The sequence below is a fragment of the Aulonocara sp. 'chitande type north' Nkhata Bay genome, linkage group LG11, assembly GCF_057382095.1.
Source record: "Aulonocara sp. 'chitande type north' Nkhata Bay isolate Kocher_YH1m ecotype deep benthic linkage group LG11, A_spYH_male_GT1.1, whole genome shotgun sequence".
NCBI classification, from domain to species: Eukaryota; Metazoa; Chordata; class Actinopteri; order Cichliformes; family Cichlidae; genus Aulonocara; species Aulonocara sp. 'chitande type north' Nkhata Bay.
Window position 1 is genome coordinate 25,503,293 of NC_141354.1, and position 25,110 is coordinate 25,528,402.

At 40.8% G+C, this 25,110-nt stretch overlaps 1 protein-coding gene across 1 annotated transcript; it reads right to left on the reverse strand.

Annotated features, from left to right (window-relative positions):
- Positions 1-8,355: 8,355 nt before the first annotated feature.
- Positions 8,356-23,802, reverse strand: LOC147319073 (titin-like). Its single transcript, XM_086309795.1, has 13 exons — positions 23,577-23,802; positions 22,779-22,819; positions 21,722-21,880; positions 21,497-21,634; positions 20,711-20,953; positions 20,571-20,627; positions 20,133-20,373; positions 12,046-12,086; positions 11,591-11,749; positions 11,370-11,507; positions 10,171-10,413; positions 10,003-10,086; positions 8,356-9,891 (listed from the first exon to the last, which is right to left on the reverse strand). Exons 2-13 carry the CDS (start codon positions 22,804-22,806, stop codon positions 9,725-9,727), a joined length of 1,698 nt encoding a protein of 565 aa, XP_086165921.1. The 5' UTR covers positions 22,807-22,819; positions 23,577-23,802; the 3' UTR covers positions 8,356-9,724.
- Positions 23,803-25,110: the final 1,308 nt, after the last annotated feature.

A 25,110-nucleotide genomic window follows, 5' to 3' on the forward strand; every position in this document is an offset into this window, starting at 1 on the left:
AGATGTCTGACAAAATCTCAGGTGGTTCTCAGTTTTACTCAGCAAGGCGCAGGAAACAAACTGAACCTGCTCTCTGAACAGACCTGAGGTTTGTAATCAGAGGATTTAAAGACAAATATGACCTCATTCAGCCTGCAGTAGAGGTAGAGCTATCATAGGTCTCTGTGGTGCACACCTTCACCTGATTGTTGAAGGTCACCCATCTGTGAGACACAAAGATAAAACACACAAAGGCCTGTTTAACAGCACCTGCTGCCTCCAAATGTACAGCTCAGGTACAGATGTCATAATAAAAGTTAAAGCAGGACTCATCAGTAGAAACTGGTCCATTTTCTTTTATTCAGACACGACACAAACATTTTTCCTCCAGGTATGTTGGTGATAGATGGATATAAATCCTTCAAACCTTCACTTCTTTGACAGATTAACACGTCAGACTGTGCACATCAGCAGCCATGAAATGAGTTGTCAGAGCAGATGTGGAGTATGGTGCCCCCTGCTGAAGAAGCTCAAAGGTTACCTAATTTTATTTTAATGCAATTCATTCCTGATATTTGCCCTGAACTAATAAATAACTTAATCACTGGGCAGAGAGCAGCAAGCACATATATAATAAGCAGTTTGGACGTTTGTACACTCTAAAAAAAGATCTGCTGGCTTAACGTAAAAAAATTAAGGTAACAATTTGCATGGATCTTTTTAAGTTACTTCAGCTTAGCCACTATAGCGTAAATGCCACAAGAGTTCTCTAGTTAGGCAAACTCTATTCCTTACGTACAAACAACATGATTTGCTTTGTCCTCTACAAGCTTAATTAAGTTGAACCAACTTAATTTTAATTGTTTAAAAAATTACTCCATTTAGTTATTAAAACTTATTTTTTTACTTTTATTCTACTCAGAAATATCCATGCAAATTGTTACCTTAATTTTTTTGAGTACTAGTAACTTACAATAACTTATAACTTACAATTATACAATAAATTACACATTGAAATTCCAGTTTTATGATCAAACTGTTTATTAGAACACCAGTCCACCATTCCAGACTCATTGACATTTCAATAGCAGACAAAATTGTTGCCTCCATAAAATAAATGACATAAAACACCCCTGTAAATCTGTCTCAAAAAGACTGAACATTTTGACAGTCATGCTCTGATTCAAGTTTGTTTGTGTTAAAGTGATAGTTTAGGTTTTTTTAAGTATGAAGTACATTGTGAGTATATTACACACAGTAGACAGCAGTCAGCACATTCCTGCCACCAACACGCACGATAGGCTCAGTTTGTTTGTGTGACTTTGGTAAATCTGAACTAACCCGAACTAACACCAAAGTCACCAAATAACACAATTACACTTACTGATCAAGGCAGCAGGAGACCAGCAACTCCTGTGTGCTGTCAGGTAAAATTGCTGTTTTTGTCCATGGACGCTGGTGGGCCAGAGCGATTGAAACAACAAGCAGTAGAACTTCTCTTTCCTCACAGAAAAGGCTGTCTGATAGCAAAATAAAGCAGTAAACATATTCTTGATATAATGTACATTTAAACTGACATCAGTTTTATTAGGATGGAGGCTCATCTTGCGTGCCGGTGGCCCCGTCTGCTTCTCCGTAGGTGGAGCTTACTGACTGCCATCTACTGTGTGTAATACACTCACAATACATATGTACCTCATATACAGCCTCACTTCAAAAGACCCGAGCTATCCTTTTAAAGTGCATTATTTTTAACTAGGTGTACTTAATGCTCAACGCTCAACTTTACACCTACTGCCTACTGTAAAGTATGTAACACAACACATTGCAAACAACAGTGGAACATTTCCCGTTTAATTTGAGGATAGCCTCACTCTTCACATTTTTTAGTACAACAGTTTACTTTTTAGTGACATTACCTTAGGACTGGCTTTCAGATCATCCAGCTCGAGGAATATCTTTTGAAACACTTCAAAAGTGTTTTTCAAAAGTGTTTTTCAGTTCTTTTGGGTAGCTGAGGTTGAGTGCATATATCAGCCCCATTAGCAAGGCACAGGCTCTGGGTACATCCAGGTCTGCTAGGACTTCTGTTCCTTCAAGTATGATCCTTGCGCTGGCTGGATCAGACGTTGTGGCACCTCTGGTTACAATCTTCATCACTTCATTGGTAATATCCCCGCCACCATCCTGGTAGATCAGAATCAATATAAATGTTTTAAGTAATCATACTTATACATGAGAGTAACACAAAATAGGGCTGCAACTAACAATTTTCTCGATTATCTGATTATGTCTGTGAAGGTTCTCTTTGCAAGCTCCTTTGACGATTATCTGATTAGTTGTTTGGTCCAGAAAATGTCAGAAAATGGTGAAAAATGTCAATGTTTCTCAGAGCCCAATATGATGACCTCAAATGTCAAACATATTCAGTTTGCTGTCATAGAGGAGTAAAGAAACCAGAAACGATTCACATTTATGAAGCTGAAACCAGAGAATTTGGACTTCTTTTTCTAAAATAATTACTTAAACCGATCAATCAATTATCAAAATAGTTGCCGATTAATTTAGAAATCAATTAATAATAGATTAGATCGTACCTCTAATACAAAGTATAGTCATGTCTGATTTACCTGCTCTTTGAAGAGATCCTCCTCCTTTTCCCTGAGATACACCACTAAGCCACGGATAGCGACCTCTCGCCTTCTCTCCACAGAATCGTCCTGTGAATAAGAAAAAGAATGTCGAACTGCTCTTCGAGGAGGATGGGTTTTTGATAATTACATCCAAAAAAAAAAAAAAAAAAGGATTGACTTTATATGGCCTGAACTGTACCAATTATAGATTTCCAGTGATAATCAAAATAATGAATTGATCATTTCAAAGAGCCATTTCTCTGAAATGATCAATTCATGAACTTGAAAAATCCAGGTAACAAATAGAAAAACTGCAAAATCTTGCAAATTACTCTGCCAATCATGATCCACATCACCTATAATTTGTTTTATTATTAAGTATTTATAGTTTTAATTGATATTTGTGCCTCAAGCTCTAAACAATAATTTGACATAGTTGAGTTGTAAACAGCTACCTTTTAAGACTCAATATCACCTATTGGAAAAAAAAAAGTGGATTATCCTATTTGAAATAAACTACATTTCATTCATTCATACCTCTAGCAGCATGTTCTGGATGCGCCGAATGCGCATTTTTGCAGCCCCTCCTCTTGAGGAAAGCAAGGACATTATTTTCTGAGAGTACTGGTCCAGCTTTGCCATGAATGTTGTCTCCAGGTTAACAGTGGTGATCCTTCTGAATTCTTGGTTTATCTGTATAAAAAAAAGGCACAAATAGGCACAACATGTTAATGTATACAATTTACTTTAAAAGAATACATACTGCAAATTATCTTATGGAAAAATATTTACCTGAACTGCATCAAAAAGAGCAGGCCATCTTTCTTTCAGGTCATTGATTTTTGGTGCTTGATTGACAACTTCCTGCCTGCGAATGGAGAATGTTATGTTATGTTTCCAAATCAAAGATATTTTTTCTTAAGTGATACAACTGCGCTTATGTATCTGCAGTTAACACCCAAAAGAGCAAAATTATATTTTATGTGCTAATGCACACTCAATGTAATGTCATTAAAACAACTAGTTTATGAATGTTACTTAAGATCTTTCCTGTGGCGTTTCTACAACATGGCGTTCGCTTCCTCGCCCGCGTTTTTTGACTGAACTTTGACACAGGCTGTTCTTCAGCTAGGGCTCAATTAACAAACTTCAATCTCACATAAAAATAACTCTAGGACTTAAACATCAAAATGCATCGATGTTAAACCGAATGTATACTCAGTAACCTACATTTGTTTAGTCATGAATGTAAAATGGCCCAGCCTTTTGCTGGTCAAACCTTCATCAACGCTGCAACGATTTCAAAGTAGAAAGAAGAAAAACATGTATTACCCTGTCTTTGCAGAGTTAAAACTACTGCTACAGAAGCTCAGTGTCAATTAACACCATTTGGCTGCCACCGTAAAACAAAACTTAACAAAGACTAATGTTACGGTCGAATTACTTCACAAGTTAGCCAGAAGTGTAACGTTACTAGCTTATCACCACCACTCGCCGAGGAAGAGTTTAGTGTTGTGTAAAAAGGATTTCTTGCAGTGCGTGTTGATAGAGTTAAAGTTAGAGTTATTAGCTGCTGTGAAGGCAAAAAATTGTACTCACCACAAAGCTTTAACGTTTGATAATGTTCCGTACAAAATGCCGCTTCTCTGCTTTCTCTCTTTGCCTCCGTTTCTTTCGATCAGTGGTCTGAGAGCACAACATGTCCGGGCAAGTCAGCCTTGTACTCAGCTTTTAAAGGACGCTTACGAGATTTTTAAGTTGTATTAACTGAATACACTTTCATGTTAAGTTAACACAGAAATGTCTGTTCAAAATCGATATATTACTGAGCTAAGACTGTTTTCTTTATTTTCATTTCGACCAACTCATTAAATTAAGTTATCAACTGATTACAATGTGTACATGCAACAAACTTAATTTTTTATGCAGAAAAAGCTATTAATTTTAAGCTTTACTTACTAACCCCATGAATCATTTTTTAGAGTGTAAGGAAGTCATCTATTTTGTTTTCTTCTGGAATAAATGTTTTTATTTTTGCTATTGGCAACACGGTGGCAAGGTGGTTAGCGCTGTTGCCACACAGCAAGAAGGTCCTGAGTTCAGTTCCACCATCAGGCCGGGGTCTTTCTGTGTGGAGTTTGCATGTTCTCCCCGTGTTTGCGTGGGTTCCCTCCGGGTGCTCCGGCTTCCTCCCAAAGACATGCAGCTTGTGGGGATAGGTTAATTGGATAATCCAAATTGCCACTAGGTGTGAATGTGAGTGCAAATGGTTGTCTGTCCCTGTGTGTTAGCCCTGCGACAGACTGGCGACCTGTCCAGGGTGAACCCCGCCTCTTGCCCTATGACAGCTGTGATAGGCTCCAGCGACCCTGAAAAAGGATAAGCGGATGGATGGATTTTTGCTATTATTTCACTAAAGTTGCTTCCAAAAATTTGTTTAAAACTATGAAATGTCACTTAAACCAGGGGTGATTTGTCAATAACAAATATGAACATGGAAAAATAGCCAATCCCTTCTTTTTCTGTCAGCTGCTCCCTTCAGGGGTCTTTACAGCAGATCATCTCCATCCTCCAAGGATGTTTTTAACAGAAGAAATGTTTAAGACTTCATGTCTTTGTAATCACTATACTGATTTGGTCTCTCCTTTGACTTCTTTGAGCACAGATTTGATCACATGGCTCCACTCAGTTTCCACATTCCTCTTTTTGACCAGGGAACAGGTGCTTGTTATTTTCATTGTGTAAGAACTTATTTTAATATAAATCCTGCACTTTCAAACGTGGTCTGTTTCCCATAAAAGCAGACATTGTGTCTGATATTTGCGATAATGTTGCTGTCACCAGAGATGGGCAGTAACGCGTTACTTGTAATGCGTTACTGTAATCCGATTACTTTTTTCAAGTAACGAGTAAAGTAAGGGATTACTATTGCCAAAACGGTAATTAGATTACCGTTACTTTCCCGTAGGAACGCTGCGTTACTGCGTTACTAAAACCGTGATTTTTTTGCGAGAATGTCTCATGACAGTGACGCAAGCAAGTGCGACTATCGTGACAACAGCTGTGTGCAGATCAACAGTGGATAATATATGGAGTGTGGGAGAGAGTATGAGCGTGCAGCGTTTAAAGCGTGGAAGCACTGACCTTACTTTAAGTTTGATTCCATAAAAAGTGACAAAAACATTAGTGTCCGTTGTGCGTGGGAAGAAAACTTCTTTTTACAGCGGAAAAACAACCCCTAAACTTCCAAGCAAGCACCGAGTGCGCTAGGACTTAATGGGAAACGCACAGAGATTCTTCCACTGACCGCCGCGACACACCTGCACCAGAGTAAATCTCCGCCTACCCTACTCCTGCTTTACAGGTGAAAATAGAGCAACAGGACCGCTAGTCTTTGACTTTATTTATTTTCTGCTGTGTTTTACTTGCATCTATTTGAAAGAGTGAGTGTAAACACACACAAAAAAATAATAATTATGTGCTGGAATGTGCAGAAAATAGGTTTAAATATTAAACAAATTTCTTCCAGTCAGAGAATGTTGCATATAATAAAATTTTTGCTTGATGCATAAAGTTAAAAGATTAAAACTAATAAAACAAGTTTTAAAAAGGGACTTTTCCATTTGATTACATTTTGTATGATGGATTATGTAGAAAAAGTAGAATTGGGCTGACAGATCTATGGCTTTATCACCTCTTCAGGTTGTAAATCGTGTTTTTAAAAAGTAACTAAGTAATTAATTACTTTTGAAAATAAGTAATCAGTAAAGTAACAGGATTACTTTTTTGGGGAAGTAATCAGTAATTAGTTACTGATTACTTTTTTCAAGTAACTTGACCAACACTGGCTGTCACTAGCTCCATTGCAGAGTTTTAAGGACTTAAGAACTCACATGAAATGGCACATAGAGGGCAGTAGTGAGCCACCTAAAATAATCCAAATGTACAAGTTATTAAAGCTGGCATGACACTTGTCTCCACATCAGAATACATTTTTTACGTTAAAAAATTATGATTTTGACTAAATCCTGCTATTGTAAACTTGATTTGTTACTGCATCAATTCAGATTCTGTCTTAATACAAATGTAGTTTCATCTTTAAATGGTTTAAGACATTTAAATGTTAGAGTTGTTACCTTCAAGTAGGGGCCAGGTCTTCTATCGGTAGGCCTGAGTGATTGTTTGCCAAAAAGTAATTGTTTGTATTATATCTGCTTTAAATAACTTGTTGGCCTATAATATGTGAAAGATATGTCAACTGTGTCCCTGATTAATTATATCAAGTCATCTTGAGCCACAAATGACATTCCTATCACAAGGTAAAAGCTGCAATCAGTTTTTTTGCAGTGGCTTATATATAAGGTAAAAAATCTTGCGTACATTAAAAATGTCTTTTTTAAAAAAAAGTAATCTGGCCAAGTGGACAGCAGGAATTGCAACAAATATAACAATAGTTCTGTAAACATATTTTAAGTTGCCAAAAAGGACATAGAAACAATAACATGGAGTCATAAAGATACTTGAAAACCAGGTAATTATTCAATTTTACGTATAATGTTTGTAAATCCTGTTCACTAACTTTTGGGGCGATCGTGGTTCAGAGGGTTGGGAAGCTCATCTTGTAACTGGAAGGTTGCCGGTTCGATCCCCAGCTCTGTCTGTCTTGGTCGTTGTGTCCTTGGGCAAGACACTTCATCTACCGCCTACTGGTGATGGCCAGAGGGGTCGATGGTGCGATATGGCTGCCTTGCTTCTGTCAGTCTGCCCCAAGACAGCTGTGGCTACAACTGTAGCTGCCTCCACCAGTGTGTGAACGTGACAGTGAATGGATAGTGGAAATGTAATGTAAAGCGCTTTGAGGGTCTCGAAAAGCGCTATATAAATGCAATCTATTATTATTATAAAGTGTATTTACCAATATAAGTAAAGACATTACACATAAGAAACATGTGAAAACAAATCAGTTTTGGACAGAGGATCACTTTTTGGCACAACACTGAACACCCAGGGGGCAACAGCCTTAGCGGTCTCCTTTCGATGTGGAGGAGCAGTGGCTCTAATCTGAACCATAATCACTGAACTCCTCATCCTATCGCCAAGGGAGAGCCCATCCACCTTTTGGAGAAAGCTTATTTCCTGGGCTTGATTCACAGATTTTTGGCATTTCTCAACAATGCGCCATCTAGTGGCAGAGTGTTGCCAACATTTAGGACAAAGTAAGTTACTGGCAATGGGCATCATTTTTAAATTTTAAAAAGTCTCACATTTACGACTAGTGACAATGACGATGATTAGTCCCACACATCCCAAGTTCCAAGTAATAAACAAATAAAAGACTTGATTTCACTCACCTGAGATGAAGCACAGATCTCAGGGCTGGTTATTAGTTATCAGAATATTAGTCACACAATCCATTAAAACTTCCCCAAAAGGCACCAGCTGACCACTTAGATTGACAAGTGAGGCTTATTTAGCTTTCATATAATTTTTCATCTAATATTCAGCCCTACCCTCTGTGAGAAAACCCTTATCTGATTGGTTGCCCCTCACAAATACAAGATAAGAAAGGCAGGAGGCAGGCTTATGTCCTCAAAGCTAAAGCTATATACCTGAAAAATTAACAACATTAACATTATCCACGTCCTTTGACATCATGTAGAAGAAGAAGTAGAAAAAAAATATCAGAAACAAAAATTTAAAAAGCACATAACTTGACAGAAAAACATTTATTTATCACAGCAGAAGTAACAAAGCTTTTCTTTATGCAATAAAAAACAAGACAAAACAAGAATCATCAAATTATCACAATGTCAAGCTGTAATTGTCCAATAAAAGAAGAGGAAGCAGTGATAAATGATGGCAGCGGAAATCAACAGTCAGGGTTAAGAAAGAGTGAAGAGACTTGGGGAAGTTGCTCTAATGTTTGGGACTTGGCATTATACTAACAATATTCACTCAAGCATCCAAATCAGTAAATCAGGTGTTCTGGTCACTTCCATTTCTGAAGTTTCCTCGCTAAATATTCCACGGTCAGCTCTTAGTGGTATGACACCAAAGTGGTATAACAGCAGCACACCCATGAAGATGTAGGACACATAAAATCACGGAGCAGAGTCAATCACTACAGACCTCCAACCTTCATGTGATCTTCAGATCAGCATAAAGCACACTACGACTGGACTCTAGAGCAGTGGAGACATGTTCTCTGAAGTGACGAATCAAGATTCTCCATCTGGACAATGCAATGGACGGTTGCCAGGGGAACGCTACTTGTCTGATTGCGTTGTGCTAAGTGTAAAGTTTGGTGGAGGGGGATTATTGTGCGGGATTGTTTTCCATTAGTTGGGCTCAGCTGGTTAGTTCCAGTAAAAGGAACTCTTAATGCTCAGCATACCAAGACATTTTGGACAATTTCATTCTTCTTTGGGGATGGCCCCTTCCTGTTGGAACAACGGGACTGGCCTGCACCGAGTCCCGACCTCCACCCGACAGAACAACTTTGGGATGAATTAGAGCAGAAACTGTGAGCCAGGCCTTCTAGTGCAACATCAGTGTCTGACCTCACAAATGTGCTTCTAGACAGGTGTCCAGGTGTACAGAAGCACCAAAAACACATATAAGCACTCCTAAACCTTTGGAAAGCCTTCCTGTAAGAGTTTCAGCTGCCACAGTTGGTCGTACATCATATTAATCCCTATGGATTAAAAATGGGATGTCACTCAAGTTCATATGCGTGTCAAGGTAGACGAGTGAATACTTTTGGCAATAAAGTGTAATCTGTGTGTAAAGCCAGAACTGATGTCTGAGAGATCTTAGTTGGTTCTTAGTTTCACCCAGGAAGGCCCAGAAAACAAACCGACACCTCATCTGTACATCTGCACCAATTTACTGAAGAGTGTAATACTCAATCTGAGACAGTCATTTAGAATTTTGCGAGTTGTGAAGTGTGCCAGAACTTTTGTAAGAACTTGGTGGAGTGAAATCAGGACTCTGATCACTTACACAATCAATGAAGAACTTTAAGAAGAAGTTCACCATAATCTGTAAACACAGTGGTGCAGGAGGCGTTTAACCCATTTTCTTTTGGTTTCTTTTAACATAAGCTATCAACTCTACACATAAATATTTGATGAACGCCTTTCCTCACATGCCCTCCTTCTTCTCATACACTTACACAAGACAATGACACAAACTATCAGGAGCATCCCAAACTGGCAGCACAGCCCAATCGCAAACCACATCCAACAGGAGAGTCCCAGTGGGCAATCGTTGGCAACACCTGAATGCAACACAGATCATTGGAGAAAGTGAGAAAGACAAGAATGAGTTACACATTCAGCAAAGGATCACTTTGATCCAATTTGCAGACATTTTCAAAAGCTGGACGCACATGTTGTACATGTTGTACCCTGAACACTCGTTACAAATGTGACGTTCTTCGGGGTGGATGGTGGAGTTGTTGTAGTTGGAGGCTCTGAAGAACAAAAACACACATCTTTATGTTTCTATTGACTACATATGTGGACATGGGTCTTCATTCCTAGTAACTGTGTATTACCTTGTACTGTGATGGCCAGACGCTCACTAAATGTATTCCTGCCACAGGTGACGATACACAGCCAGGGCCCGTTATGTGAGGTTTTTACAGGTTTGAGTTGAACTGTTGATGTATTTGTGAGTGAATATGTATTTGGACTTCTCCACTTCACTTCACAACCATGGTGCTGACCTTTCACCTCACACCTGAGCGTTGCCTCATCGTTTAGCTCGAGAACATCAGAGGGTTTGACGGAGACCAAAACTGAGAAGGAAACAGACAGATAACCACAGATACAGTGAGAATCACAAAGAGAAAGGGAGACCAACAAGGAGCTTCATCCAAATTCATTACACATGACAAAGCTTTATAACATGAGATGAAATACAATGAGAGCATATTACACTAAGAATTAAAGTAAAAGTGGTAACTCTTTCACACATGGAACATTTTTGGTGAAATGAAACACAAATAAACATTTAACTGTAGAGGGATGGTAATAAGTAGTGACCCAGCTGGTGAGAGAAACGAGCAGTCCTGGACTGTTTGGTTTGGTTTGGTTTTTTTGGTCACTGTTATAATTTGCTTACACGGCATGACTGTCATATAGAAACACAAAGTAAGCTTTTTATTCAATTATCTGACAAAAAGAAATAAAAAACGAAGGAATAAAGCTAAAGTAGTTTTTTAAAGAAAATTCTGTTTATATAGTTAATAGTATAAAAAAATAGAATTATTAATTAATAGTTGTGTCTTATGTAATATTTAATAGCTATGGATGTAATTCTAGAGCCCAGCATATGTCCGTGGCCCCTCCGATGCTTCCCCTTCTCCTGATGGACTCCAGTAATGGCAGGGTGGCCACACTTGACACTGTGGTGGTCCTGCCCACCACCAGGTTGACTAGGAGGGGATTAAGTTGGATTTTGGGAAATGTAGTCTCCAAATTTCAAAACATATACAAGACATGCTGTGCAAGAAATTCATTTTGTATATTTGCTGTATATCCTTTACCTGTTATAGTAAAAGAACCATCAGCCACATAAAATAATTTCCCCTCATTTTTCAGCAGTGATGTTTTTATTAATCTGATTATCAATGTAATGTGCAGGGAAAATGAAAACAAAACCATATTTGTCCTAATATGTTAAACGCTGCACTGTTCGGTTATATTTGAACATTTATTTGTAAATGTGTATTTTTCAGGGTCTGCTGTTTACCTGAGAACACAGAAAGTGAATGGTTATGACGTGTCCAATCTGCCGAACATGTGAACCGTCCAGCATCTGTTTCTCTCACACTGGAGATTTCCAGATTCGTCTGTCTCACGACTGACCTCTGCACAAGTTCAGCACTGCCTAACACAGAAAATAAAAATATGTTCTATTATAATGTTACCATCAAATACTTTACTGTTAAGTGTTCTGAGATAATCAAAGACCTTTGAGAGGGAAGCCTCTCTGATCAACACTATGAAGAAGGTCATTTCCATGATACCACCGCAGAGAGCGTATGTAGCTGCTGACCCCACACTTCAATGTGACTTTACCCCCGACTTTTGCAAAGAAATCTTCACCTGCTGCAGAGAGTGCACCCAGCACTGAGAAGAAGACAATCACAGTAAATAAATACTTGTCTTTTAACAATGCTTATTTAAAGGAGGATATAAGAAACGTCTCTACATGGAGACAAACAAGTCATATTTTCTTCATTTTGTTGTAAACTTGTAGAGTGACATTAAACCACCTGGGATCAGTAAAACACCACAACAACCATACTTTTCAAGTATGACTTTTCAAGTAGATTAAACATGACGTCACACACCATCTACAACATGTATGTGCAGTATTTTAAAGGATTATTCACAATATTGTCTTCACAAGTATATTCACTCACCAAACACAAACAACACAATCACCTTCATTCTGAAAGTCGACCTGAGGATTTAAAATAAAACACAAATGAACATTACTGTTAACACGACATCATAAAAAGAAAACTAATTAAAAGTGAACACTTTCATTTTATACACAGCCACAGAGAGATAAACAGTTTACAGAGAAACCACCAAGCCCTCGCTCGATTTCCATCCTCTCTCTGTGTCGTATGTTAAAAATAAGAAATCCTTCTGAAACATAAAACCCAATTTTAAAATGTAAGTTGAGCTCTTACCTTAATTTTGAGCAGATTCTGTGTCTTTTAGTTCATTTAGTGACGGCAAAAATCTTTCTTCATCCTCTCCGTGCTTCACTTCACTGAAAACAAGAGCTCAAGAATGCAAAAAGCGTAGAAAGCGGAAGACATCTGAAGACAGAGCTGCAAAGTTGTTAGCCACTGCAAACCCCAGATCTTTGTGGGTTTGCTACTCATGTCTGCATTTTCCTGCAATCTAGGCCTGGCATTTTCTACTCAGTGCAGTTCTTACAAAAAGCTGAAGAAAGTTCTGCAGAGTGTCTTAAAACAGGCTCAACTGCACACACTCAGTTAGACTACTCTCATGGATCAATTGTCACAATGATTTCTGCAAAAGAGAAGTGAAAATAACTTGGAAATAAACAAGGAAGTCATAATAGAAAGAAAAGAAAGAACACAGAGTTTGAAAAAAGACTAATATTTATTCATCACAGCAGAAATAAGAAAGTATTTGTTTTCAAAATAAAAGAAACGGAAGGTAAACGAGCTGATTTGGTGTTTTTTCTGTTTTTCCCCCGACAGTCATTAGTTGCAATTTCTTTTATTTAATGACATTTTCTCTTATTGTGGATGCTAAATTCTTTCTTTGTCTTATTTCCTCACACTAGAGGAGGTGTCGTCAGACTAAAGTGATGACACCAAACTCCAATCGTCCAATAAAGGCAGAGAGGACCCGAAGCAGCCGTGGGTCTTGTTGGTTTTCTGAAATAATTTGTGAGTTAAACTTGAACAGATGTCTGATTGATCTCAGGTGGTTCTCAGTTTTACTCAGCAAGGCGCAGGAAAACAAACCGAACCTGCTCTCTGACCAGACCTGTGGTTCGTAATCATGCCCTGAACTAATAAATAACTCAAACAATGACCAGAGAGCAGCAAGCACATATATAATAAGCAGTTTGTAAGTTTGTAAGCAAGTCATCTATTTTGTTTTCTGTAGGATAAAATGCTTTTATTTTTCTTTTGCTATTGTTTGAATAAAGTTCTATCCAAAATTTGATTAAATCTATGAAATATCCCTTAAGAATGAAAATCCAGGTAAATGTTTAGCACTGAAACAAAGAACATGTTGCATTTACTTAATTTAATAGTGGACATTGGTTGTACATAGACGTTCTAACAATTGAGGTAAATTGATGACGTTATTCATATTCAATAAACTGGTGCATTTTGTGTTGATAAAATGTCATTGTAATGTGTTTTATTGTGGCGGGGCATGGTTGGTAGTGTGGCTGTCACACCTGGGCCACATCAGCTGGTCACGCCTCCCCTGCACATTATAGGGAACTGGGTCCTGAACATGGGTTGTTTTTGGTGATGTGTTCGGCTGCGAGCTGAGAAGCTGCTGCTGTGGTATAAAGTTACAGCAACCATAAAGATAAATGAAAAACAGGTAATTTTCTGAGTTTATCCTTTGTAAATCCTGTTTACTAAAGTCTGTTTACTAAAATAAGTAATGCCATTACACATAAAAAACAAATGGAAATAAATCAGTTTTGGGCAGACGATCCCTTTTGGCACAACACCAAACACCTCACGCGGGAGGCGAAAGCCTTAGCGGTCTCCTTTCGATGTGAAGGAGTAGAGGCTCTACTCTGAACCCATCCATAATCACTGAACTCCTCACCCTGTCGCTAAGAGAGGGCCCATCCACCTTTCATAGAAAGCTCATTTCCTGCAGTTAACAAAAAGATCAGGCCTTCATTCACAAATTTTTGGCATTTCTCAACAATGCGTCATTTGATTGCAGACTGTTGCCAACATTTTGGACAATTAATAATACATTTTAACAATTAAATTAAATGACAAGTAAATCTGGGACTGATTAGTGACAACATCGATGATTAGTTGCACACATCCCGAGTTCCAAATAATAAACAAATTTCATTCACCTGAACTGAAGCACAAACCTAATATTTATCAGAATATTAGTTACACAATCCATTAAAACGTCCACAAAAGTCATTAGCTGACCACTTTAATTGACAAGTGAACATTATTTATCTTATTTTCATCTGAAGCCCTACCCTCCGTAAGAAAATCCTTTTCTACAGTGGCCATGAGAGGCCAAATGGATTGCAACTTAAAAAAAACCCCCACCAGCAATAAGAAAAACACTGCAAAAACACACAAAACACAACTGAAATAGGAAAAAAGAAAACAGAAATTAGAAAAAACAAAAACAGAAATAGGAAAAAACTAATTTCCAAAAGCACAAGGGAAGTGTCTCTGGGGAGAAAATAACCCTACAGACCAGTTGCAGGAACCAAAATATGCTAAGAAGTGCGCTGGGAGACACTTAAAAGAAATGCATGTCTATCTATCAGTTTTGTGAGGAAAGAAAAGATGAGAGGTAAGTGTGTTAGCCTAACTATTAGCCTAAAAATCTGTCATCAGTATTATATGAATCATGAGACTAAAACACACTTACATAGCATATTTTGGTTCCTGCAACTGGTCCGTAGGGTTATTGTCTCCCCAGAAACACTTCCCTTGTGCTTGGGAAATCAGTTTTTTCATATTTCTGTTTTCGTTTTTTCTATTTTTGTTTTCTTTTTTCCTATTTCCATTTTCCATCCATCCATCTTCTTCCGCTTTATCCGGGGCCGGGTCACGGGGGAAGCAGCCTAAGCAGAGAAGCCCAGACCTCCCTCTCCCCAGCCACCTCCTCCAGCTTATCCGGGGGAACACCAAAGCGTTCCCAGGCCAGCCGAGAGATATAATCTCTCCAGCGCAGGGGTGCCCAATCCCGGTCCTCGAGAGCTACTATCCTGCAGCTTTTAGATGCATCCCTACTCCAACACAGCTGAATCAAATGGTTTGATCTCTTCAGCATGCCATCATGTTTGGCAAAGACCTGATAACAAGCCATTCATTTGATTCAGGTGTGTGGGAACAAGGATGTATCTAAAAGCTGCAGGACGGTAGCTCTCGAGGACCGGGATTGGGCACCCCTGCTCCAGCGTGTCCTGGGTCTGCCCCGGGGCCTCCTCCCGGTGGGACATGCCTGAAACACCTCACCCAGGAGGCGCCCAGGAGGCGCCCAGGAGGCATCCTTGTCAGATGCCCGAACCACCTCAGCTGGCTCCTTTTGATGTGGAGGAGCAGCAGCTCTACTCTGAGCCCCTCCCGGATGGCTGAACTTCTCACCCTATCTGTAAGGGAGAGGCCAGCCACCCTTCGGAGGAAACCCATTTCCGCCGCTTGTATCCGCGATCTCGTTCTTTCGGTCACTACCCACAGCTCATGGCCATGGGTGAGGGTAAGGACATAGATTGACCGGTAAATTGAGAGCTTTGCTTTTACACTCAGCTCCCTCTTCACCACAACGGACCGGTGCAGCGTCCGCATCACTGTGGCTGCAGCACCAATCCGTCTGTCGATCTCCGGCTCCCTTCTCCCATCACTCGCGAACAAGACCCCAAGATACTTGAACTCCTCCACTTGGGGCAGGAACTCATCCCCAACCTGGAGTGGGCACTCCACCCTTTTCCAGCTGAGAACCATGGACTCAGATTTGGAGGTGCTGATCCTCATTCCCACTGCTTCACACTCAGCTGTGAACCGTTCCAGTGCGAGCTGGAGGCCCTCACCCGATGAAGCCAACAGAACCACATCATCCGCGAAAAGCAGAGATGAGATTCTGAGGCCATCGAAGTAAAAGCCCTCTGCCACTTGGCTGCACCTAGAAATCCTGTCCATAAAAATGATGAACAGAATCCCATCACCCACCGGGAACGAGTCCGACTTATTGCCGGCAATGCGAACCAAGCTCTTGCAACGCTTGTATAGGGATCGAATGGCCCATAACAATGGGCCAGACATTCCATTTCCATTTTCGTTTTTCCTATTTCTGTTGTGTTTTGTGTGCTTTTGCAGCATTTTTCTTATTGCTGATGTTTTCTTATGTTGCAGTCCGTTTGGCCTCTCGGGGCCACAGTACTTTCTGATTGGCTGCCCCTCACAAATACAAGATTAGAAAGGCAGGAGGGCGGGGCTTATGTGCTCAAGACTAAAGATATATACCTGAGAAATTAACAACATGATCAACGTTATCCACTCCCTTTGACATCATATAGAAGAAAAAGTGGGAAAAAAATCTGAAACAAAAAGCTAAAAAAGCACACAGCCTGACAGAAAAACATTTATTTATCAAGTAACAAAGCTTTTCTTTTTGAAATAAAAAACAAGACATAGACAGAATCATTAATCACCAAGGCTGAAGTGAACCAAGCTGTAATCATCCAATAAAAGAAGAGAAACCAGTGACAAATGATGGCAGCGGAAATCAACAGTCAGAGTTAACAAAGAGTGAGAAGATTCAGGAAAGTTACTCTAATGTTTGGGACTTGTTATTATACTAAAAATATTCACTCAAGCATCCAAATCGTTAAATTCAGATGTTTTGGTCACTTCTATCTCTAAATTTCCACATGACTAAATATTCCACAGTCAACTGTTAGTGTTATGGTACCAAAGTGGAATGACAGCACCACACCCATGAAGTGGAAGCCCACATAAAATCACAGAGCAGAGTCAATTACCACAGACCTCCAACCTTCATGTGACCTTCAGATCAGCATAAAGCACACGACGACTGGAGCAGTGGAGACATGTTCTCTGGAGTGACGAATCAAGATTCTCCATCTGGACTATCCAATTGACGGTTGCCAGGGGAATGCTACTTGTCCGCCTGCGTTGTGCCAAATGTAAAGTTTGGTGGAGGATTATTGTGAGGGGCTGTTGTTCAGGAGTTGGGGTTTAACGGCTTATTTCCAGTAAAATGAACTCTTAATGCTTCAGCATACCAAGACGTTTTGGACAATTTCATTCTTCCAACTTTGTGGGAACAGTTTGGCGATGGTCTCTTCCTGTTCCTGTTGGAACAACGTGACTGGCCTGCACAGAGTCCCGGCCTCAACCTGACAGAACACCTTTGAGATGAATTAGAGTGGAGACTGCGAGCAAGGTCCAACATCAGTGTCTGACCTCACAAATGTGCTTCTGGAAGAATGGTCAACTCCTATAAACACTCCCAAACCTATGGAAAGCCTTCCCATAAGAGTTTAAGATGCCACAGTTGGTCCTACATCATATTAAACCCTAAGGATTAAGAATGAGATGCCACTCAAGTTTATATGTGTATGAAGGTAGACTAGTGAGTCATTTGCAAGTAAAGCCTGACCAGATGTCTGACTTCAGGTAGATTTCAGTTCTTAGTTTTACTCAGCGAGGTCCAGGAAATAAACCAAATATTTTATCTGTACATCTGCACCAATTTTCTGAAGAGTGTAATACTCAAACTGAGACAGTCATTTAGACTTAAGCCATTTTTTGTTTCATCATCAACGATCAACTCTACACATAAATATTTGATGAACGCCTTTCCTCACATACCCTCCTTCTTCTCATACACTTACACAAGACAATGACACAAACTATCAGGAGAACAAACTGACAGCACACCCCCATTGCAATCCACATCCAACAGGAGAGTCCCAGTGGGCAATCGTTGGCAACACCTGAATGCAACACAGATCATTGGACAAAGTGAGAATGACAAGAATGAGTTACACATTCAACAAAGGATCACTTTGATCCAATTTTCAGACATTTTTCAAAAGCTGGACACACATGTTGTACATGTTGTCTTCTAAACTTCTTCTTCTTCCTCCTAGCGTTTTTCCCACTCGGTTGCAGGGTCCGCTTTTCTGCAAAGTCGTCTCCACTTGGGTCGGTCAAGGGCATCGGTCAGATCGGCTTCGATCTTCTTCACGTCGTCCTTGATTCGGTCCATCCATCTCCGCTTTGGTCTGCCTCTAGGTCGACGTCCTTGGGGGCTGAGCCGCAGTGCTGTTCTCACCACTGAGTTCTCATCGCTCCGTACCACATGTCCGTACCACCGCAGCCTCGCTTCTTGCATCTTATCTGTGATTGGCGCGATTCCCATCCTCTTTCTAACGTCGGTGTTCATGACGTGGTCCCATCGTGTCAGGCCTAGGCACCATCGCAGCATCCGCATTTCCATCGTGTGAAGGGCTTGTTCGTGCTTTGCGGTGGCTGGCCAGCACTCGGATCCATAGAGGGCGACGGGGCGCACTACACTCTTGTAGATCTTTGACTCGAGGCGATTGGGCATTCTTCGGTCACACAGGACGCCGGTGACTTGGCGCCATTGTTACGGAGTATAGCATGGTGGGAAAGGACGGAGAGAAACCCCCCCCCCCCCCCCCCCCCCCTAAGTTTTGTTGGTTTTGTTTTTGAGTTTGTTTTGGATTAATTGCATGTTTTTGTGTTTATTTACGGTTGTTGCACCTGTGTGGGAGGGGAGATTTTACTCTAGCCCAGCTGCCAGTGAGGCGGAGTTGAATACAGGGAGCGGCTGATTGGAGTTCCTCTTTATAAAGGGGAGAGGAAGCAGGAAGTGTTGTTGTTGTTTTTAGTAGGACCTCGGTGAAGCAGGAGAGCCCCGGAGATCCAGGACAAAGTGTGCGCATTTTTAATAGAAAGGATTCTTTTTTTAGCCTGGCCTGGTTTTTGCTTTTAACGAAACGGAGGACGTGGAAAGGAGGACGTATTCCTATGGAGCTGTGAGAGGACGTGCTGGAAAAGAGAGGACGTGCTGGAAAAGAGAGGACGTGCTGGAAAAAAAGGGACGTGTTGGAAAAGAGGAAAACGAGCACTAGACTGGAGACCTCCTGCGCCCCGATAAGAAGAACTGGACCAGCTCGGGGAAGTTTAACTGCCGGGAGGTAATGTGGAGACCCAGCCTCGAACAAAGTTAAAGCCTGAAAAGGTGGGTGGCAAACCTGTTTTAGGGAGCTGCAGGATTGATACGGTTGGTTGCGTGTTCGTGCAGTGACCCTCTCTCCCCTGTTTGTAACTAGGCGAAGAACTCGGACCGCGGTGGTCTTTGGGCTTTGGATCCCTGGCCGGGGTTGTCTTCAGCCGGTAGTTTGCCTAGAGGAAGAACAAATAAATTTTGTGTAACCCATTGCAGTGTGTGCGTGGTGGTTTGTTGCTGGTCCCTACTAGAATTCCTATTCTTTTTGCACGGAGGCTCTCTTAACAGACTTCCCGTAACACCATTTCATCCACGCTGCGTTGATCCTGGCTCGTACATCTAGTAGGATATCGCCGTCATTGCTGATCATCGATCCGAGGTATTTGAAATGAGGTACTTTCGCCAGATCTTCTCCATCGACGCTGATCGTGCTGTCGGTCTGGGGGCCAGCCTCTAAGTATTCGGTCTTGTTGGTGTTGAGCCTCAGGCCGAAGTCAGCTAGGCGAGTCTTCCACTGCTGCGTTTGGTATTGCAGTTCTATTCGCGATTCATCGGCCAGGAAGACATCGTCGGCGTAGAGAAGTGTCCAGGGATGGGGTGACTGGAGATCCGCCGTCGCAGTGTCCATGCAAAGGATGAAGAGCAGCGGGGAGAGTGCCGAGCCTTGGTGGACGCCCACATTGATGTTAAAGGGCGGCGATGTTCCCACTGGGCTTCTGACCACGCTGGTGACTTGTCGGTAGAGGAGCTTTGTCCAGTTGACGTAGGCTTCAGGAACTCCATGTGATCGCAGGGAGTGCCAGATGAGGTCGTGTGGGACACGGTCAAACGCCTTTTCCAAGTCGAGGAAGGCCATGTGGATGGTCTTGGACTTCTCTCGGTGCTTCTCCAAAAGCAGGCGGGCAGCATGGATGGCGTCCGTCGTGCCACGCCCCCTGATGAAGCCACATTGGTTGGGCGTTAAGTTGACGATTTCTCGCATCCTGGCGTCGATGATCCGTTCGAAAACCTAGGAGTTAGGCTTAGGAGTCGGATCGGGCGGTAGTTGGAGCATTCAGCCACATCGCCTTTCCCTTTCCAGATGGGCACCGTTATGCTGGTTGACCAGGCTGCTGGGACGGTCCCGTCTCTGATGATGCTATTGAACAGGCTGGCGAGGACTAAGGCGCCTTGGCGCCCGAGCAGCTTCCAGACTTCGGCTGGTATGTCGTCTGGTCCGGTCGCTTTGCCATTCTCCATATTTTTAACGGCTGTGACGGGGGACGCCCTAGCTTTTTGAGACGTCATTGCATGGGATGTGACTGTGGATTTCATCGACCGGCGCGTCACTCCACCTGACGTCGAGGACCCTCACCGTTAGCCAACTTCCCGAGGGTCGTTGTTTCCAGCTGGCACCGCGAGGAGGTGGTGATGGGATTTTGCCAGCCACATGTTGTCTTCTAAACACTCGTTACAAATGTGACGTTCTTCGGGGTGGATGGTGGAGTTGTTGTAGTTGGAGGCTCTGAAGAACAAAAACACACATCTTTATGCTTCGTTGACCACATATGTAAACATGGGTCTTCATTCTTAGTAACTGTGTATTACCTTGTACTTTGATGGCCAGACGCTCAATAAACGTATTCCTGCCACAGGTGACGAAACACAGCCAGGGACCATTATGTGAGGTTTTTACAGGTTTGAGTTGAACTGTTGATGTATTTGAGGGTAAATATGTATTTAGACGCCTCCACTCTACTTCACAACCATGGTGCTGACCTATAACCTCACACTGGAGCGTTGCCTCATCGTTCAGCTTGAGAACAGCAGAGGGTTTGACGGAGACCAAAACTGAGAAGGAGAACAGATGGACAACAACAGATACAGTGAGAATCACAAAGAGAAAGGGAGACAAACAAAGTGCTTCATCCAAACTCATTACACACGTGACAAAGCTTTATAACATGAGAGGAAAAACAGTGAGAGCATCTTACACTAAGTATTAAAGGGAAAGTGGTAACTCTTTCACACATGGGAACATTTTTGGTGATATGAAAATATCATAAATAAACATTTAACTGTAGAGCAATTGTAATAAGTAGTTATACAGCTGGTAAGAAAAAAGAGCAGGCCTTGATTACTTTGTATTATTTGTTTGATGTCGCAGTTTGGAATCAGAGAGGACAAAGTTTTAGCAGGAAGGATGTCTGTAGCACAGAGTTTGTTAAAGCATCACAGCAGTGATGTTTTTATTAATCTGATTATCAGTGTAACGTGGAAGGATCCTTAAAACAAAAACATAACAGGCCTAATATGTTAAACCCATCACTGATCCATTAAATGTGAACATTTATTTGTAAAAAAATTTGCAATTTTCCAGGGTCTGCTTTTTACCTGAGAACAGAGAAAGTGAATGTTCATGACGTGTCCCATCTGCCAAACATTTGAACTCTCCGGTATCTGTTTCTCTCACACTGGAGATTTCCAGATTGTTCTGTCTCACGACTGACCTCCGTGCAAGTTCAACAAGTCCTAACACAGAAAATAGAAATAGGCTCTAATATAATTAGTCATCATATACTGATGTTAACTGTTAAGTATTCTGAGATTCTCAAGTACCTTTGCGAGTGAAGCCTCTCTGATCAACATTAAACACAACGTCAGTTCCATGATGCCACTGCAGAGTGTGTCTGTAGCTGCTGACCCCACAGTTCAATGTGACCTTCCCCCCGACTTTTGCAAAGAAATCTTCACCTGCAGCAGAGAGTGCACCCAGCACTGAAAAGAAGACAATCACAGTGAATAAATACTCTGCTTTTACTAATGTGTATTTAAAGGAGGATACAAGAAATGTCTCTGCATGGAGACAAAACAAGTCATATTCTCTCTTTATGTTAGAGAACCTGAGTAAAACACCACTACAACCATATTTATACATGATTTTTCAATTAGATCAAACATGAGATCACACACCATCTACAACATGTCATGGTCCTGGGTCGGTGACCCAGTGCTTTAAGTTTATTATTATCATTTTCTAGTTTATTATTATGATGATTATTATTGTTTGAGTTCTCTTCGGTCTGCCTCTGAGTCTGCGTCTGTATCTCTGTCTGTCTATGGTGTCACCCCGTCTGTTTGTGAATCTGTCTGTTCAGTTCAGCATCTTGTCTGGTTCCCTGTGTCTGAGTTTCCTGTTTTATTGTGAAGGTCTGTGTCTTATGTGAGTGTGCTCAGTTTACATTTCCCCTGTCTCGTCAGCTGTGATTTCTCCCAGGTGTGTTCCCCTCCTGTCTCTCATCCCTTGATTACTACCGTCTGTGTATTTAAGCCCTGTGTTTCTCTGTGTCAGTGTTGTGTTGTACCCTCAACTAGCTGTGTGTTCTGCTTCTATGTGCCTAGTGTTTAGTCTCCTGCTCCAGTTTTCTTTTCCAGTGTTTCAGTCCTTGGTTCCTCTGTTCAGACTTTTGTTTGTCTTTTGGTGAGTTTAGTTTGAACGAGGTTTTTCCCAGCAATAAAGCTGCGCTTTCAGTTTCACTTCTGTGTCTGAGTTCTGCATTTTGGGTCCACCACTCCTGCTTGCCTGCCTGCCACACAGCGATTCATGACACAACATGTGTGTGCAGTATTTTAAAGGATTATTCACAATATTGTCTTCACAAGTATATTCACTCACCAAACACAAACAACACAATCACCTTCATTCTGAAAGTCGACCTGAGGGTTTAAAATAAAACACAAATGAACATTACTGTTAACACGACATCATAAAAAGAACACCAATTAAATGTGAACACTTTCATTTCACACACAGCCACAGAGAGATTCTTCTTCACATGAACACTTTACAGAGAAACCACCAAGCCCTCGCTCTGTTTCCGTCCTCTCTCTGTGTTAAAAACAATAAAACTCAGTGTTGGACTTAAAAAGTGAAAAAGAGTGTCACTGAGAAAGTCAAACATTTCTTGTGGCTCTTTAATTTAATTTCACCAACAGCTCATGTGAAGGTGTTTCCTGTAAAGCTGCTGTAACTTTATCTGACTGCTCATCAGAAATGAGAAGTTTTAATTAGAAAAATAAAAATTTATTTCCTCTGGACCGACTTAAATAAATTCTCCTAAAAAAACAGCTCAACTGAGATCATTATGTGTCCAATTAAATAGCGTTAAAATGAATATTAACACTTATTAAGAATTTGCTGCCACCAAAAAGGTGCTTTCATTGGAGTTTCAAACTTAAATCTGTGAGTCCAAATTGACAAATTAAATCAGTTTTAACTTCGACTCCGTACAAACAACAATTTCTGAAACACTTAAAACATTTTCATCTGTATTGGCTCTTAAACTGGTCCCTCTGCACTAACTTTGAACTCCATTACGGAGCAAACAGAAAGTTTCTAGGATGGTCATGTTAAATCCTTTGTATTTATTTTGAAATATAAAACCAAATTTTAAAATGTAGGTTGAGCTCTTACCTTAATTTTGAACCGATTCTGTGTCTTTTAGTTCAGTTATTGAAGCTAAAATATTTTTTCTTCCTCTGTGCTTCACTTCACTGAAAATAAGATCTAAAGGATGCAAAAGTGTAGAAGGTGGAAGACATCTGAAGACAGAGCTGCACTCTGCAAAGTTGTAGGCCACTGCAAACCCCAGATCTTTGTAGGTTTGCTACTCAGGTCTGCACTTTCCTGCAATCTAGGCCTGGCATTTTCTACTCAGTGCAGTTCTTACAAAAAGCTGAAGAAAGTTCTGCACAGTGACTTAAAAAAGGCTCAGCTGCACACACTCAGTAGGATTACGCTCATGGATCACAATGTCACAATGTGATCACAATGTGATCACAATGATTCCTGTAACAGAGAAGTGAAAATAACTTGGAACTAAACAGGGAAGTCATAATAGGAAGAACAGAAAGAACACAGAGTTTTATGTAACTTTATCTGACTGCTCATCAGAAATGAGAAGTCTTTAAGAAGAAAAATAGAAATTTGTCTCTACTGAACTGACTCCATCATGGAAATTTGTTTATACACAGTTTCACTAATTTTCCTTAATTGAGATGTGAGTAGCAAACCCCAGATCTTTGTGGGTTTGCTACTCATGTCTGTAAGTCATAACAGGAAAAATAGAAAAAATGGTAAATGGACTGGTTCTTATATAGCACTTTTCTACTCTGTCTGAGCACTCAAAGCGCTTTATACGACTAAGAACATAAGAGTTTGAAAAAAGACCAATATTTATTCATCACAGCAGAAGTAAGAAAGTAATAGTTTTCAATATAAAAGAAAATGAAGGTAAATGAGCTGATTTAAAGAGTTAAACTCAGTTTTATTCTTTTGTGTTGTGTTTGTGTTCAAATATTGTGTTCAGCATTTCGTCACTGATCTTCCCCTCTTGTCTTACCAGGTTTAGGAGAGTGGAGCGACTGTGAAATCAAGTGTTGCAGTTGTTTGTCTGTCACAGGAACACAAGCATGGAGCAGGACTCGGGAACCACGTTATTGAAACTGTTGCACATTGCTCACTAATTGCCACTATAAATAAACGCACTGTCTCGGACTGATAGGTCCTGCATTTGGGTCCCGTTCTTGCCATGCACCCTGACAAACTCAGTTACAGATGTCATTAATGGTTGTGAAATCCATCTTCTGAAGCCTCATTAGCCTCCCCCAGGTGTTAACAAAGGCAAACATCATCATTTTTAGACCACCTTCAGGGTGGTCAGTTGGTTCTCTGCTTACTTGGTTAAAAAGCTGCATCCAAAAAACTGTACAGTATGACGCACATAAGACACATACTTACTGATATGTGTTTGAGCTCTATATGCTCAAAGTAATAACTAATTACTTAATTAGTTATTAAAGAACTTACTTAAAGAAGTCCAGACGCTTTTCTTTGCAAGCTCCTTTGACAACTAATAAAACACTTGAATTTCACTCACCTGAACTGAAGCACGAACCTCTGGGATGGTTATTAGATATCAGAATATTAGTCACACAATCCATTAAAA

Coding starts and splice junctions, on each gene's coding strand:
- LOC147319073 (XM_086309795.1), bottom strand. CDS start 22,806: ATGAAGGTGATTGTGTTGTTTGTGTTTG. Junction 12,087..20,132: donor CTCCTAAGCCTAACTCCTAG/GTTTTCGAACGG, acceptor TTAAATCCTCAG/GTCGACTTTCAGAATGAAGG. Junction 9,892..10,002: donor GGGTACAACATGTACAACAT/GTGCGTCCAGCT, acceptor TGTTGCATTCAG/GTGTTGCCAACGATTGCCCA.